The sequence below is a fragment of the Megalobrama amblycephala genome, linkage group LG3 (genome assembly GCF_018812025.1).
Source record: "Megalobrama amblycephala isolate DHTTF-2021 linkage group LG3, ASM1881202v1, whole genome shotgun sequence".
Classification (NCBI taxonomy): Eukaryota; Metazoa; Chordata; class Actinopteri; order Cypriniformes; family Xenocyprididae; genus Megalobrama; species Megalobrama amblycephala.
The window spans coordinates 47157722-47174954 of record NC_063046.1 but is presented as its reverse complement, the minus strand read 5'-3'; the positions used below and the strand labels follow the sequence as shown (position 1 = coordinate 47174954).

At 36.8% G+C, this 17233-nt stretch overlaps 2 protein-coding genes across 2 annotated transcripts; one reads left to right on the top strand and one right to left on the bottom strand.

Moving 5' to 3' along the window:
- Nucleotides 1-444: 444 nt before the first annotated feature.
- si:ch73-71d17.2 (RPA-related protein RADX) lies at nt 445-10991 on the top strand. The gene is made up of 15 exons (XM_048185727.1): nt 445-1081; nt 1936-2087; nt 2576-2747; nt 3934-4042; nt 4143-4234; nt 4306-4431; nt 4523-4630; nt 6749-6922; nt 7129-7250; nt 7763-7836; nt 9185-9247; nt 9322-9371; nt 9651-9953; nt 10080-10232; nt 10591-10991. Exons 1-15 carry the CDS (start codon nt 487-489, stop codon nt 10710-10712), a joined length of 2415 nt encoding a protein of 804 aa, XP_048041684.1. The 5' UTR covers nt 445-486; the 3' UTR covers nt 10713-10991.
- Nucleotides 10918-16097, bottom strand: amdhd1 (amidohydrolase domain containing 1). Its single transcript, XM_048185728.1, has 9 exons — nt 15897-16097; nt 14961-15067; nt 14813-14877; nt 14398-14675; nt 13029-13254; nt 12801-12925; nt 12581-12674; nt 12325-12485; nt 10918-11140 (listed from the first exon to the last, which is right to left on the bottom strand). Exons 1-9 carry the CDS (start codon nt 16034-16036, stop codon nt 11035-11037), a joined length of 1302 nt encoding a protein of 433 aa, XP_048041685.1. The 5' UTR covers nt 16037-16097; the 3' UTR covers nt 10918-11034.
- Between the last annotated feature and the right edge of the window lie 1136 nt (nt 16098-17233).

The following is a 17233-nucleotide window of genomic DNA, read 5'->3' as shown; positions in this document are numbered from 1 at the left end:
TTATTTAGTCTTTCATTTTTATTTCAAATTCAAATTCAAAATTGCTTTATTGGCATGACTGTAAATAATACAATATTGCCAAAGCATATATACATAAAACAATAATAAAAACATCTGTATAATTATATATATATATATATATATATATATATATATATATATATATAATCTGATTTTTCTTATTATTTATGTTTCGGTCTATATATACACACATATTTTATTTTCTTCTATTATATTTATTTCAGTATTTGATTAATTATTTAATCTTTCTTTAATTGTAATTATGTCATCATTTCTATTTTTCTATTATTATTATTTTTATTTGTTCTACTTTTCCCTCTATCAATATTCTACATTGTTTCTTTATTTGTCTTTTTATTATTTCATTTTTTTCTTTTAGTCATTGTTTTTAATATGTAGCTATGGTTCTGTGCTGAACTCAATGTCCCACAATGCTTTGTGGTGTTGTTATTGTGTCGCGCAGACATGGCCGCCCTGTCAGGCAGTTCCTCTGAGTGCTGCACGCTCAAAAAGACTCTAAAAAGGTTAATATCTAACACGTCTGCTTCCCCACGAGCCCGAACCCACTCGGAACCGCTTTACGTGATCTCTCTGGAGCGCTACGGCAGAGACGCAGACTTCGGGATCCGTTTCCCGGACAGTATTTCGATGTCAGAGAGTCTGTTTGACGCCACTATCACGGACGGAGACTGTAAGATCCGCGTGTCTCTGGATCCCGTTGTAAACAGACTCATTAGCGTGAATAAACTTCACTGCGGCTCCGTCATACGGAATGTGGAGTTCAGCCGCGGGGAGGACAGCGACGGAGACGGCGGGTCTTTTCATGTGTGCAGTCTGGAGGTGGACAGACTCTCCGGCGGTGATGCGGCTCTTCGGGCGCTCTCATCCGTCAACGTGAGGTCCATTCCGTGGATGGGAGCAGAGCCGAGCGCAATCCCGCTCAGAGCCCGCAGGAGCTCCTACCTGCCGCTGTGGAATAATCACGACTTCTATGGAGAGATGTGGCGGGAAACGACCCCCTCTGAACCCGACGCAGAGGACTCTGGAGATGAAATAGATGGTGTGTACACAGGCTGTAAGCTGCCTACTTGGGCAGCATTTAAGAGAAGGGAATCGATCAGAAACGTTTCATTTGGGCGCCATAGCTTTCACCCAAGTACCTGCTACCCTCTAAAACACTGAACTCTTGTATTACTTTCAAATTCCCTAATTGGATTCAATAAAATTCACTGAAAATCACACTAGGAGTTGTAGGCACAAAAAAAAGAGTAATATTTCTCACACATTTAAAAAAAAGAAAAGAAAAAGAAATAATAATAAACACAAGAACATAGGAATTTTTAAAAACTGTATATCAGTTTTTAATACATTCTAATATATCGAAAGAAATGTTGTTTGCGACAACTGAAAAATAAAATTGACCCACAGCAAAATATAAGGTGATGGTTCACTCAAAAATAAATAAATTCTGCTGATTTATTCACGCTCAACCTGTATTTCTTTGTCTCTTCTGTGAAACACAAAAAAAGATATTTTGAAGAATGTTGGTAACAAAACAGTTTTCTATCCACTGACTTCCATTGTATGAACAAAAAGACACTGAGACATTTCTCAAAAAATGTTCCACAGAATAAAGAAAGAAATGCATAAAGGTTTGAAACAGCACGAGGGTGAGTAAATGATGACAGAATTTTCATTTTTAGGTAAACTACTCCTTTCAATTCAGCCTAACACCACATACCATGATGCATCCTTTGTGAATGCACAGAAATGCTGTCCAGGTAGGAATCTCAACCTCTTGTATGACCAAATAGGAGTAGGTGTTTCTGAAAACAGTAAGACGAATGCTACGTATTAATAAGCTGTATGATGAAATGTTGCTGTTCATGCATGCGCTTTTGTTTCTGGTGGTAGATGTCGGGTCCACGGTTTCACTCGCAGAAGTACGCAGGCGTTTCTTGAGTGGGTCTCGCCGTTATCGGGGCGCCCTATGTGTGCGGATCCTTCACAAATCCAGACTGATATATTATGGGAAAGCAGATCAGAAATGTGAATGTCCCTATAAGGTCAGAGGTCAAATATGAGACTTTCTTTTCCATGCTAATCTTTGATACCTATGGGAACTTGGTTATATTAAAATGTGTCATAAGATAAATGTCATTTTGACATATATAAATAAGGGGTGGTGGAAAATAACAAGCTACTGCTTCATCATGCTCCTTTTTGGATATTGTTTACAACACTTTATAGATATTGTTTTTCCTTTAGTATGTTGCAACACACTTTTTGTATTTTTATATTTTACGTATTGACTGAGATTGTGGGCACTTGCTCACACCTGTTTTTTTTTAGATTTTAGATTGTTTACCAATAAATATTTAACTATATTTCTTTACTACTTTCTCATCCTAACCATTCAACTTTCATTTCAACCATTTTTCTCAAAATGAGTAGTTATCTATATGTCATAGTGAAAAATGCCTAAAATCACTTAAGTATGACAATATTGGTCTGACATTCAAAGTAACGTCTTCCATCAATCTGTGTTTCTCAGGCAGAGTTGCAGGTCGGTGATGGCTCATCCAGTGCTTGTGTTGTGCTGTGGAACACAGTCTGTCTGGAATGGTACCGAATCCTGCATCCGGGTCAAGTTGTAAGATTGTGTCACTACAGAGTCAAGGAGAGTTACAGCAGCCGCACGGGGCAGGAATCAGAGCCACACATCGGTAGAAATCTAACATTTCAAGTTATGACATGTATACTACTGTTCAAATGTCAAATGTTTTTTGCATGTTTTTATAAGACATCTCTTATGCTCACCAAGGCTGCATTTATTTGATCAAAAATATAGTAAAATCTGTAATACTGCGAAATATTATTACAATTTAATAAAACTGTTTTCTATTTTAATATATTTTTTATTACTCCAGTCCTCAGTGTCACATGATCCTTCAGAAATCATTATAATATGATGATTTGCTGCTCAAGAAATATTTCTTATTATTTTTAATGTTGAAACAGTTGTGCTGCTTCATATTTTTGTGGAAACTGTGATACGTTTTCTTTAGGATTATTTGATGAATAGAAAGAGCATCATTTATATGAAATAGAATTTTATGTAATATTATAAATGTATTTACTGTCACTTTTGTTCAATTTAATGCCTCCATGCTGAATATATGTATTCATTTCTTTTAAAAAAATCTTTGACCACAAACTTTTGAACAGTGTGTGACACCTGGTATTAAGATGCGTTTTGGTCGATCGGATCACAAGTAGTCGAGGGAGACACATTCCTGTTTACCTGATGTTTTCATTTGTCTCTTGTCCATTTTCAACCACTTCTGTCCTGATTTGTTCAAGGGGAGTGTCTAAGGGTGGGTAAATGTATAAAGATGAAGGAAAAACATTGAGAGCAGCAGCTTTTGTTTCTGCTGTGACAGCCACAAGACTACGCCGATAGCTGTGAGTGTGTGTTAGAAATCAGGAATGATAAGAGAACTATGTTTTTCATCTTCAAGCCAAACTTGGGTCTTTAGCTGGCAGAGTTTAAATACAATCTGGCTAGTGCACTTCCTATAATGTTTATGCATTAAGTCAGTAGTTTGAGAGCAGGCGGTCTTTAGTGACGGTTTTCGAACACATTCAACCACATGAGCGTCTACACTAGGAAAGCAGGCCGGTTGAATGTGTTTTTGACTACCTCTGTAAGTGGTCGAAAGTGGACAAACTCAAAACATTTTAGACCCCGTTTACACCTGTATTTAGCGTCATCCACTTGTGATCCGATGGACCAAAACGCTCTTAATACCAGGTGGAAACAGGGCCCATGTTGCAGTATATGAATTAGACGTAAATATTTGTTCTCATTTATAACATTTTGTATTCTACCTTCTTCTGTTCATCCTTTAGAGATCAGTCTTAATTCCAGGAACCCCACTGCTCAAATTACTATCATCCCCAAGAACCAGATTTCTCCAGATTGGGTTTTGCCAAACCTGCCTCATTCATTCATCTGCAGGTATGGATACAAAATCACAATCTCAATATCCTCTAGAGCCTTACACTGAAATCAAAGACTTGTACAGCTCAGAGAAATGTTTTATGTGATCATTTTATAGGCAGGAGCTTCCTAGTTGTCCACAAGGCCACATCTGCGATGTCATTGGTGTGGTGATCTTTGTTGGTCGACCAGAACGTGTCAGAAAGAAAGGTCAGATATTTGGTACACACAGAAATATGCTTTATCTTAAGCCAGTAGACTGAATTTTTTTTTCCTTGTAGATGGGCAAAGGTCAGAGATCGAGGAGTATCGGTGGCTCCAACTGGCAGATAGAACATCAGACAAGCCAATCACAATCAAGCTTTTCTCTACATCACAGCCTGACATTCAAAGCCGTGTCTATCCAAGTACCACGTCACTGTATTTTCTCATTGTTATTCTCTGTCTCTGTGTTGTTATTACAGACAAACTGTATATTTTTTTTCTTTTTCAATACAGTGGCACTGGTTGTCTGCACTAGACTAAAGCTTATCAGAAGTGCAGTTGACAGAGCTACAACTTTTGAATATCTCACCAACACGTCACTGACCCAGATTTACTGCACAGGTAAATAACACATACCTTCATAGATCAGACATATAATATACACTACCGTTCAAATGTTTGGGATCAGAAAATGTTTTTGTTTTTTAAGAGAATAAAAATTATTCAGCTATTCAGCAAGGATGCGTCAAATTTATCAGAAATTACAGTAAAGACATTTATAAAGTTACAAAAGATTTTGATTTCAAATAAATGCTGTTCTTTTGAACTTTCTATTCATCAAAGAATCCTGAAAAAAAACTATTTCCACAAAAATTTTGCTAATAATAAGAAATGTTTCTTGAGCATCAAATCAGCATATTACATAAATATAAATATATACAAATAGAAAACAGTTCTTTTAAATTGTAATAATATTTCATTTGTATTTACTGTATTTTTGATCAAATAAACTATCTGAAATATGAGATTTTCAGCTCAAATTTGTGCGTACGCATGCTTAGTGAATGAGACCCATTATTACTCACACTTAAGTGTTGCAACAATATTATCGGATTCAATGTAGACGGCACTGCATCATCTTTTATTTTCAGTCTCTCTGAAAAGCCTGCTTTGAGTTGTGTCTTGTTTAAAGACAAATCTGCAGTAAAATGAACCAAACAAACAGTGTCTTACTGAGGTGGGACTTCGTTAAAAATAAAGCTCATCCACACATTCTTAATGTTAGGATCACAAGGAAGGCAATGCAAAGACTGTGTTTTTCTACAACTTTGCACTGCAAAACAGAGGCATCTCTTATAGTTTTATTTCTGGAGTAATCCCGTGTTTTCATCTTTCTCGTATTTACTTTTACATGACATGCGTGAATCGGTGGGCAGGCTAAAGAGGCTATGATGTAGAAGTAGTCGTTGATCATCTTTTGCAGAAGCGGTCTTTCGTCATACATACTATCACAAAATTGCCATTTTCTGAGTTTGGTTTCAATAAAAGCTGGGAAGCTTTGAGTTCTGAAACTTACAGGAGTTTTTTTTTGTAGTACAATGATGTTATATATGTCAAACGATCAAGGAAAATTGGATTTCTTAAATCATGACTCCTTTAAAGGTGCCCTAGAATTAAAAATTGAATTTACCTCGGCATAGTTGAATAACAAGAGTTCAGTACATGGAAATGACATACACTGAGTTTCAAACTCCATTGCTTCCTCCTTCTTATATAAATCTCATTTGTTTAAAAGACTTCTGGAAAACACGCGGATCTCAACATAACACCGACTGTTGCGTAACAGTCAGGATCATTAATATGTACGCCCCCAATATTTGCATATGCCAGCCCATGTTCCCAACATTATGAAAGGCATTAGTATTAGAAAGTGCAGCCAGTAACGTCTGGATCTGTGCACAGCTGAATCATCAGATTAGGTAAGCAAGAACAATAGCGAAAAATGGCAGATGGAGCAATAATAACTGACATGATCCATGATATCATGATATTTTTAGTGATATTTGTAAATTGTCTTTCTAAATGTTTCGTTAGCATGTTGCTAATGTACTGTTAAATGTGGTTAAAGTTACCATCGTTTATTACTGTATTCACGGAGACAAGAGAGCCATCGCTATTTTCATTTTTAAACACTTGCAGTCTGTATAATTCATAAACACAACTTCATTCTTTATAAATCTCTCCAACAGTGTGTAATGTTAGCTTTAGCCACGGAGCACTATCAAACTCATTCAGAATCAAATATAAACACCCAAATAAATACTATACTCACATGACCCGAAGCATGCATGCAGCATGCATGATGAACATCTTGTAAAGATCCATTTGAGGGTTATATTAGCTGTGTGAACTTTGTAAATGCGCTGTATTATAGTCGTGAGCTCGATGGGCAGGGAGCATGAGATTTAAAGGGCCAGCAGCCCCTGAATCGGTGCATAGTTAATGATGCCCCAAAATAGGCAGTTAAAAAAAATTATTAAAAAAAATCTATGGGGTATTTTGAGCTGAAACTTCACAGACACATTCAGGGGACACCTTAGACTTATGTTACATCTTGTAAAAAAACGTTCGATGGCACCTTTAAATAATGGTAAAATAATTTGAACGGTAGTGGACGTAAACTTATTTATTTGCATAATTAGTAGAATCCACTGCTATCATTTGCAAACATGAAAACAGGCACAGGGGCTCACCCCGTGATGCCATACAGAGGTGTACGGCCCATCCGCCAGTTCCTCCACTGGCTGAAGCAGGTAGATGAGAGCAGCCTGCTGGAAAGAGCTGTGATTGGAGGATATTTCAGCTACCCACCACTTCCGGTTTCACTGAATAGCTTCATGGAGAACAGACAAGGTAAGAAGCAGAAAACGACTTGAGGATGTTTGTAGAGTTTGCCAGTGTTTATACAAAGAAATATATTTTTGATTGGATCAAGCATAGAAAAATGCTCTCTAATGGTATCCTTTTGAGTTTAGTATAGAATTAATTAATTAAATACTCAAATGTGGTGCTCTACCTCTTCGTCTTCCTGTGGCTAATTTTAGTGTGTGTGTGTGCAGGGGGAGCTGGTCTCATCAGTGGAGGAGAGATGAAATTAGAGTGCGAGAAGCTGCATTATAGAGAGAAACGGCAGTTTGCTGTTCAGTGTGTCGTCACTGCTGCCTGCTACCACCACAGAGAGGTACAGACATAGACAGAAACAAATAACCCACAATGTTATACAACCAACAACATACACTGATATAATACAGTACCGTTCAAAAGTTTGGAGTTGTATGTTTTTGAAAAAAAGTCTCTTATGCTCACCAAGGCTGCATTTATTTGTTCAGAAATACAATAAAAACAGTAATATTATGAAATACTATTACAGGTTCAAATAACTGTTTTCTATGTAAATATATTTTTAAATATAATTTATTCCTGTGATGGCAAAGCTTAATTCTCAGTGTCACATGATCCTTCAGAAATCATTCTAATATGCTGATTTGATGCTTAAGAAGCATTTCTTAGTATTATCAATTATCAATGGTATTAAATATTACAATATTATCAAATATTATGATACCTTTATTCAATTTGATGCATCCTTACTGAATAAGAGTATTCATTTCTTTAAATAAAAAATCGTACTAACTCCAAACTTTTGAGTCGTAGTGTACCTCTGTTATATCTCTATTTTCTATTCTTTTATAGAACAATGGGCGAACACAGTATTCAGATCTTCCATCAGCTCCACTCAGCCCTAGAGTGCCACGGCAAAGAGAGGGGTATGTGTGTTATTTTGGGTTTCTGATATAAGTATTGAATAGTTCATCCAGAAATTATCAAAAATGTTCTTTTACTCGCCCTCATGTCGTTCCAAACCCGTAAGACTTCTTCAGAACACGAATTAAGATATTTTTGATGAAATTCGCAAGCTTTTTGGCCTTCGATGGACTGCAACGTTATTACCACTTTCAAGGAAAAGACATTGTTAAAATAGTCCATGTGCTACAGTGGTTCAACTTTGAAGGGATAGTTCACCCAAAAATGAAAATTTGATGTTTATCTGCTTACCCCCAGAGCATCCAAGATGTAGGTGTCTTTGTTTCTTCAGTAGAACACAAATGATGATTTTTAACTCCAACCGTTGCAGTCTGTCAGTCAAATAATGCTAGTGGATGGGAACTTCTACAATAAGAGTAAATAAAACTTGCTTAGACAAGTCCAAATTAAACCCTGCAGCTCGTGACGACACATTGATGTCTTAAGACACGAAACGATCGGTTTGTGTGAGAAACCGAACAGTATTTATATCATTTTTTACCTCTAAAACACCACTATGTCCAACTGCATTCATCACTCGATTCGTTTGGTCTGATCGCGCTCTGACAACGGCAGTGATGTCTAGCACTCATTGAAGTATATGCGCGAGACATCACGATGATATAAATACTGTTCGGTTTCTCACACAAACCGATCGTTTCGTGTCTTAAGACATCAATGTGTCGTCACGAGCCGCAGGGTTTCATTTGGATTTGTCTGTCGTGTTTTATTTACTCTTATAGTCCAAGTTCCCGCTGACTTGCATTATACCACTGATAGACGGCAACGGTTGCAGTTAAAAATCATCATTTGTGTTCTACTGAAGAAACAAAGACACCTACATCTTGGATGCGCTGGGGGTAAGCAGATAAACATCAAATTTTCTTTTTTGGGTGAACTATCCCTTTAATGTTATGAATCAATGAGAATACTTTTTGTGCGCAAAAAATAAAACAAAATTGCTGCCTTGAAAGTAGTAATAACGTTGAAGTTGATGGCGGGGTCAGAAAGTTCTCGGATTTCATCAAAAATATCTTAATTTGGGCTTACGGGTTCAGAACGACGTGAGGGTGAGTAATTAATGATAGAAATTTCATTTTTGCTTGAACTAACCCTTTAACACAAAAGCAGAAGTGTGAATGAGATTTGATATCTGTCAGATGACAGCATCTGTTCCCCTTCACTGTCATTGCATGGAAAAGAGCAGCTAAACCCCTTTCTTTGATTTTCTAAGAAAAACAAGAATATGAGAGACCTTTATTACATTTTCATTACTAGGTGTACTGTTCCTTATAACTGTTTTTACCACAGGTCTGAACCTCACAGGACACCCGTGAAGCGGAAACTTTTCAGCAGTACTAGCCCTAGAAAGAGGTAAGAATGTGTTTCTGTCCAATAAAGAAGTACTGCTGTTATTCAGTGGAGAATAATAATCCACTCTTTCTCAGGTTGGCACCACCTCTGCAACCATTTGCAACAGAGGATGACGCAGAGAGGGGTAAGAGAATGCAGTGGTGTTGTTAACCAATTACACAAACCATACAAATTCACAGGTATTCTTGGGTGCAAGTTAACAGATTTTCAACCCGCTTTGTATTGTGACAGTGTCGGTAGTAAATGAACAATGTTTACTTGTTCTCCATGTTACTTGGACTGAGAAAGATCTATTTATTTGCCAGCAAAAGTCTTTTGATAGCTCCATGGCTTTTGTGAAAACAACTTATTGTACTTCCACATTTTTGTATCCCCTGCAAATTTGCATTGAATTTCTCTGTAGATTTTTCTCTGTTTGATGGTGCCATGGAGTTTCTAGTCGGACAACAGGACGATGATAGTAATGATGAAGATGATGACGAAGAGTTCTCGACGCCGCCCACCAGTCCCATGACCTCACGCCTGGGACTGACACGTGTTGCCATTGAAACTCTGCCACGGGTTTTTTGTTACGAACGCCGACATGTTCAGGCTGTTGCTGTGGGGATGCAGGTTAACAACTTTCACAAGCTCCTCCCACAGAGAGAGCTGGAGTCATTTAGCCCCGCCTCCTGCTACACCGGCTACTTCACTCTGACAATGAGAGGTGCACATTTAAAACACAATTTTGTTTGTTTTTTGCATGAACAGTGTGAAGTCAATGTGTCAGTCACAGCGTGTGTGTAGTATTGTGATTTTTTTTTTTTTTTTTTTCTTTTTCTTGTTTGCATAGCTTTATCAGATGGAGTGATGCTTGATGTTCTTTTTCTGCCTGCTGCCCCGGGAAACTTGCACTGGATGCCCCTCCCTCTTTCACATGATAACTCCTGGGAGTCTGTCCTATCACACGGAGGGTTTTCACCACATGCCCTGCCCCCAAGCCCTGGTAAATATGTATATATTTATTCTGAATGAATTTCAATGTAAAAACACATTGTTCATAAAAACTTTTAGCTAATTTGTTAATGCTTTCAGATAATAATAGTAGTAGTACACTCTTAGAAAAAATGGTTTAGTGGGGTTCTATATAGAGCCCTAGAGTTCTTGACTCAAGTTTAAAGAACACTTTATGCCAAAAGATTCTATATAAGGAGAGTTTCTCTTAAATAATTGCACATTCATTTAACTGGTTATTTAATTATTTAATCTATATATAAACATTTTATTTTATTTATCATTTTTATTTCCTGTGTTTAATAAAATAGCTAAAAATTTAAATCTGGTTTCTCTGTCTTCTCCAACAGCTGACATGATCGCCACTGCAAATCAGTTGACCAATCAAAGACTACTGTGTGTGTTAGATGCATGTGCACTAGGAGCAGAGAAGTTGGAATTGGTACTAAACCGTGCATTTCCTTTACGATGATAGAAGCATTCTAGCGATGGAAGGACACATTGATATAAAACAAGTTTGTATTTATGTATTGATTTCATATTGATTTTATATAGCTGTTGTAAACAGAATCACCCTTGATTTTTATATATATATATATATATATATATATATATATATATATAAAAATACACATTATTTATTTATTTATATATTTATTTATTTAAACAACAAAATATGTTTTTAAAAATTTTTTATTGAGTATGGTTCCATGAGGTTTACTATTCATGGTAATAAAATTTTGCCACACAATCTTGTGTTGCTGCATTGAAGGACTGGCTGTGGTGCATGATACTCAAAGGTTCAAGACTTTGTCATTTTCATAAACAATCTCGCCTTTGATAATGACATATCTGATGAGCTCCTGATGGCCCCCGAATTGGTAGACCAGATGTTCCCACCTGCAGCAGAGGGAAAGAGAACTCAAATTATAACAACCTCCTTAACAAGTCCCATCAAGCACCACATATATCAAACCATTTTTATGCCTTATTCAAACAACTTGTGAACAGTGTTAGGGAAACACTGTTACTTTTAAAAGTAATGCATTACAATATTGTGTTACTCTCTGAAAAAGTAACTAAGTTACTTAGTTACTTTTTATGGGAAGTAATGTGTTATTTTACTTTTGCATTACTTTTTCTCACCTGACCTGGGCTTGCCTGTTTGTTTTATAACAAAAAAACAAAAGTTGTGTTTTTGGCAAATGCAATGGCCCTTTCACACCAAAAGTGAAATGATGCAAGAGAAGAAAGTCCAACATTTACATCAGAAATAAAATTAAAAACAAATGTGATGTTTATCTAAAGTCATTCTTGCTTATTCATGTGGTTGAATTGGATCATCAAAGGACAGCAGCAAAGACATTGGTTAATAAAAGTGAGATTAAATACATAAAGTATATTTGTGTTATTTAACATTTAATTACTGCAGGTTTGTGTAATATTGTGTATATATTGTATAGTTTGCATTTTACTGTTTTATTTATTTTAAGAAAAACTGAATCTGTTTTTGTGCAAGTGAGATGAGTAAATGCCTGCTCACATTTAGTCTAGAGCAGGGGCCTTAGAGAAATCGTGAGTAAGTGCAGAGGTGCCCTGTATATACATGATGGTTATTGTAGCTCTAGACAAGGGGTCCTCAACTCTGGACCTTGAGATCCTCTTTCCTGCAGAGTTTAGCTCCAACCCTAATCAAACACACCTGGACAAGCTAATCAAAGTCTTCAGGTATAATATAAAGTTGCAGGTAGGTGTGTTTAATCCAGGTTGGAGCTAAACTCTGCAGGAAAGTGGATCTTGAGGTCCAGAGCTAGAGCTAAAATAACCATCATGTTTATACAGAGCACCTCTGCACTTACTCACGATTTCTTTAAACATGGGGACAGGAGAGGTGTCAGTCAATAAATGGGACTCGGATATTTTGATGTAATATGAAAGTAATGTGTTACTTGTTATTCGAAAAAAGTAATCCGATTACGTAACTCGCGTTACTTGTAATGCGTTACCCCCAGCTCTGCTTATGACCATAAGAATTCAGCAGTTGCCCCTTTAGATCTCTAGCTTCTGTATGCATGTGATCTAACCGTGGTGCATTGATGATCACAAGGTCTCCCTGTTTCCCGATTTCAAGCGACCCATGTGTATGTGAACGGTTGAGAGCGTAGGCTGCGTTTATAGTGCTTGCGGCCAAAGCTTCTGGCATAGACATCTTCATCATCACACAGGCCAAGTGCATCACCATAGGCTAATGAACAAACACAGACAAAATGGAAAGTGATCAGGTCAAATTTCTACATGCAAAATTTGTTCAGTATATGAAAGTTTGTGTGTTATGGTCACCATTGAGCAGCAGTAGGCATTGGGGTTGAAGTCACTGCCCAGGGCCACTATGACTCCAGCATCAAGCATATCTCTCGCACGTGGTGGAGAAAGCCTTTAACAGACACAAGGAGAATCAAATCCATGATCTCTTTTATTTATAATTATTGCATTGATAATTGACAGGACAGTGAAGTAAAAGGAAAAGGAAGGTGAGAACATCAACGTTGTGGGTATTTACCTTAATATATAGGCAGTGGTGGGTAGGAGGACCGCTGATGTTTTAGCTGTTGCCATCGCAGCGATTCCATCATCTGTCACTTCTTCTAAATGGCTGATGGCTAAAGCGCCAAGTTCTGCCCCGAGCTATTAGATTGGAAGACAAAAAGAAGATACAGATGATGTAAGAACAACACCATTTGAATGTTTAAGCATGTCTGCAAGAAACTACGTGAATATGCCAACATACATGTGCCGAGTTCATGGGATGGAGTTCATCGCCATGAAAATTGATGTTGAGGCCCATGTCTTTGCCAGCCTGAAGTATGCAACGCGTAGAGTTCAGATCGAACACACCTTTCTCACAAAATACATCAATGTTGTCCACCTGCAGATCACCTGAAGCAGTTAGCTTTTTTATCTTGGGCAACTGCACTGCCACAATGTCCTGAGTGGCTTCTTCCATAGTTTTACCTCTGAACACACAAAGAAAATATAAGATATGCAAATTAAGAGTTGTTTACACTACTGTTCAAAAGTTTTGGGTTTGTTAAAGGGTTAGTTCTGTCATTTATTACTCACCCTCATGCCCTTCATTAATCTTCGGAACACAAATTAAAATATTTTAGTTGAAATCCGATGGCTCCGTGAGGCCTCCATAGTCAGCAATGACATTTCCTCTCTCAAGATCCATTAATGTACTAAAAACATATTTAAATCAGTTCATGTGAGTACAGTGGTTCAATATTAATATTATAAAGCAACGAGAATATTTTTGGTGCACCAAAAAAAACAAAATAGCGACTTATATATTGATGGCTGATTTCAAAACACTACTTCAAGAAGCTTCGGAGTGTTATGATTCTTCTGTGTCGAATTATGATTCGGATCGCGTGTCAAATTGCCAAACTGCTGAAATCACATGACTTTGGTGCTCCGAACCGCTGATTCAACACGCTGATTCATTATGCTCCGATGCTTCATGAAGCAGTGTTTTGAAATCGGCCATCACTTTATAAGTCGTTATTTTGGTTTTTTGGCGCACCAAAAATATTCTTGTCGCTTTATAATATTAATATTGAACCACTGTACTCACATAAACTGATTTAAATATGTTTTTAGTACATTAATGGATCTTGAGAGAGGAAATGTCATTGCTCCCTATGGAGGCCTCATGGAGCCATCAGATTTCAACAAAAATATCTTAATTTGCATTCCGAAGATGAACAAAGGTCTTACGGGTGTGGAACGCCATAATAAATGACATTATTTTCATTTTTGGTTGAACTAACCCTTTAAGAAAGTCTCTTGCTCACTAAGGCTACATTTATTTGATCAATAAAAATGGTAATACATCATTACTCCACTCTTCAGTGTCACATGATCCTTCAGAAATCACTCTAATATACTGATTCGATGCTCAAGAAACATTTCTTATCTGTCTATGTGTCTATCTATCTATCTATCTATCTATCTATGTATCAAATGCAAATTTCTGTTTATTTAGAAAGTTTAGGATTGGCAAGAATCAATTTAAGGACTACAATAAACTACATGTACATTTTTGTATTACAAAGAAAAAAACTGAATGATAAAATCTTTTTTTAAAGAGTATGTACTTGGGTACTGCGTGGGCTCCGCAGTATGTTGCTGATATCCCGATTGGCAGTGACTTTCTCGCTGAATTGATCACCCTCAGCATCTTGAGTTCAGTGTCCAGCTCAAGTCCATATCCGCTCTTACACTCCACCAGCGTGGTTCCTGCTCTCATCATGCGCTCCAGACGGCTCTTTAACCCATCTAATAGATGTTGTTCGGTTGCTGAGCGAGTTTGTGTCACTGTGAAATGAATTCCACCTCCTGCTTCATGCACTTCCATGTATGTGGCACCAGCCAGCTGTACACAGAACAAGATGCTTTGATATAAGATACTTGTTCAGATATCTTCTCTAACACCGAGACTTAAAGATACAGTAAATGTTATCCATACAAAATGCAAGGGGAGAGATAGATTGAACTAAATGATAGAAAAACCTTCATGGCAAACTCATGCACTCTGTCTCCAGCCCACACTGGATGTGTGTGTGCATCTACCAGACCTGAAAAATAAAGATTCCCTTAAAAAAAAAAGTCAACAGAAGGGGTCACACTGTTTATTTTGGGTGGAAGATGTAACGCTTACCAGGGAGAACACACATGCCGGAAGCATCCAGGACATTGTCAAACTTTGCTCCTTTGAACTGAGACTCAATGATGTCTGCCGATCCAACAGCTTTAATAAGTCCATCACTACACACACACACAGCTAAATAAGCACATACCATAAACTTAAATTGTTATTTTAAAAAGTTATTTATAATTACTAGTGACTAACCCAAACCATAACAAAATATATTTTTAGAATTAAAAACACTGGTTACAATTTACAATGAGGAGTTAGCTAACATGAACTAAAAATTATAAATATTTTTAAAGCATTTATTAATATTTGTTAACATTAGGTGGTAAAGATCTAATTATTAATGGTTTGTTCATGTTAGTTCACAGTGCATTAATCAATGTTAACAAATGTAACTGGATTTAAAAAGATATTAGTAAACGTTGTAATTACCATTGACTAACATTAATAAATGCAATAGATGTCTTCGTGTTAACTGCATAGTAATGTTAATAAATGAAACCTTAACAAAACTTTAGATTTACTAGGATCCATTTGACCTTTGTGGACATTATTTCTCTTCTGTGGACATTTATTTTTAATACAAAAACTGTGATGTAACTTAATGTATTTTGATTTTTGCACCATGCAAAAATTAATCTATCTTTAAGGGAGCCATGAATCCTATATTGTTTTTGTTTTTTTATTGTAAATATTAATTTGAAAATAAATTAATCTATCTTTAAGGGAGCCATGAATCCTATATTGTTTTTTTTTGTTTTGTTTTTTTTTTATTGTAAATATTAATTTGAAAATAAAAAATGGCTGTTTACAAAGGGACAATAAATATCACATATATGATCTTCTACGTTTTGCAAACGTTTATTTACATGTTGAATTCAGCAAGCACAATAAATAAGAGACAGACCATCAGTAATATAAAGAATTAATCTTACTTACTGTCCAATCACCACACTGCCATTCTCAACGACAGCCAGAGTCTGCATCCCATTCCTGGTGAGATACTTTTCACCATTTCTACAAACTAAGACCACTTGTGTTGCATTCTTGACCAAAAGTCTAAAACTGCCTGCAGACATTGTTAGTATAACTTTGCTGCTAGTGTTTTAGAGAAGAGCTTAGGGATGAAAGAGTGGGTAAATATTTAGCAAAGCCAAAATTAGATAACGTGGCCGAAGGTCGGAAGGGAAACAGGTAGATAAATTACCAATGGTCAGTCAGTGAGGGAGGAGCTCATGATTCAGCCGATTCTGTATAAGGAAAACAAATGTTATCTTCGTTGTGCTTCTAATGGCAGTATGCGCTAAAGGAGTATGAGCTGAAGAAAGTGTCTCCATCCACATCCATCCATCGTAAACATACGGTGTTGGGTGTTAATAAAGTCCTTCTGAAATGAAGCGATGCGTTTGTGTAAAAAAAAAAAAAACATTTAATAAGTAAAAATATGTAGCCTATTCAAGTTACGAAGGAAGAGAGTGTAAAGTTTGTCAGCTTTATTATAGTTAATCCATTGATGCTCTATTACTGTTTAGTTTAAGAATACATTGAGTTGCCATGTGCATAAATATCAAGTAGCCTAAGTGAATATTGTCTATATATTTCCTGTTTTTACTGAGAAATGTGTAGTTTAATTTCCAGTCTAAACAGTAGTCAATTAGCATAATTCTGCCTGTATAATTACTCTTTCTTTTAAGTGTATTTGGGAATTTTTGTACTATTTGATCTTAGATGTTGATGTATTGCACACTGATATCGAAGAGCTTAGAACCCAAAAGGCGACACTCTGGCTGCGTCCGAAAATCTCGAAAACCTAGTCTTGCTGCCTCGCTGCCTTATAAGAGAATGACTTGTACGGCAGCGTTTGTGCATGAAGGCACCTCATGAAACTGATTTCGGACAAACTTCTGAGGCAGCGTAACAGTTTAATGATCTACAGCAATATAGAGCGAGCTTTGGTGAGAACTAAACAAATAATACATAGCCTAACTACAAATGATATCAACGCAAACGCAACTTTCGGACGCCATCTTAATTTTTCTAGCTCAACTGTCACAGAATGGAAAGCACAGGATTGTGGGATATCAAAGGCAGTCCACTTTTTTTTTAACAAAGCAGCTGATATTGCCATAGAAACTAGTGGACTGCAGATTCGCTTTCACCCCAAAATGGCGGAAACGTAGGGCTGCTGCTGGGCGCCGGTGTTGCAGTGGAACGTTCTATTGAGTGTCGCTTCTTGTTAGTGTATATTCTTTGATGAAATTATTGGATGCATGAGA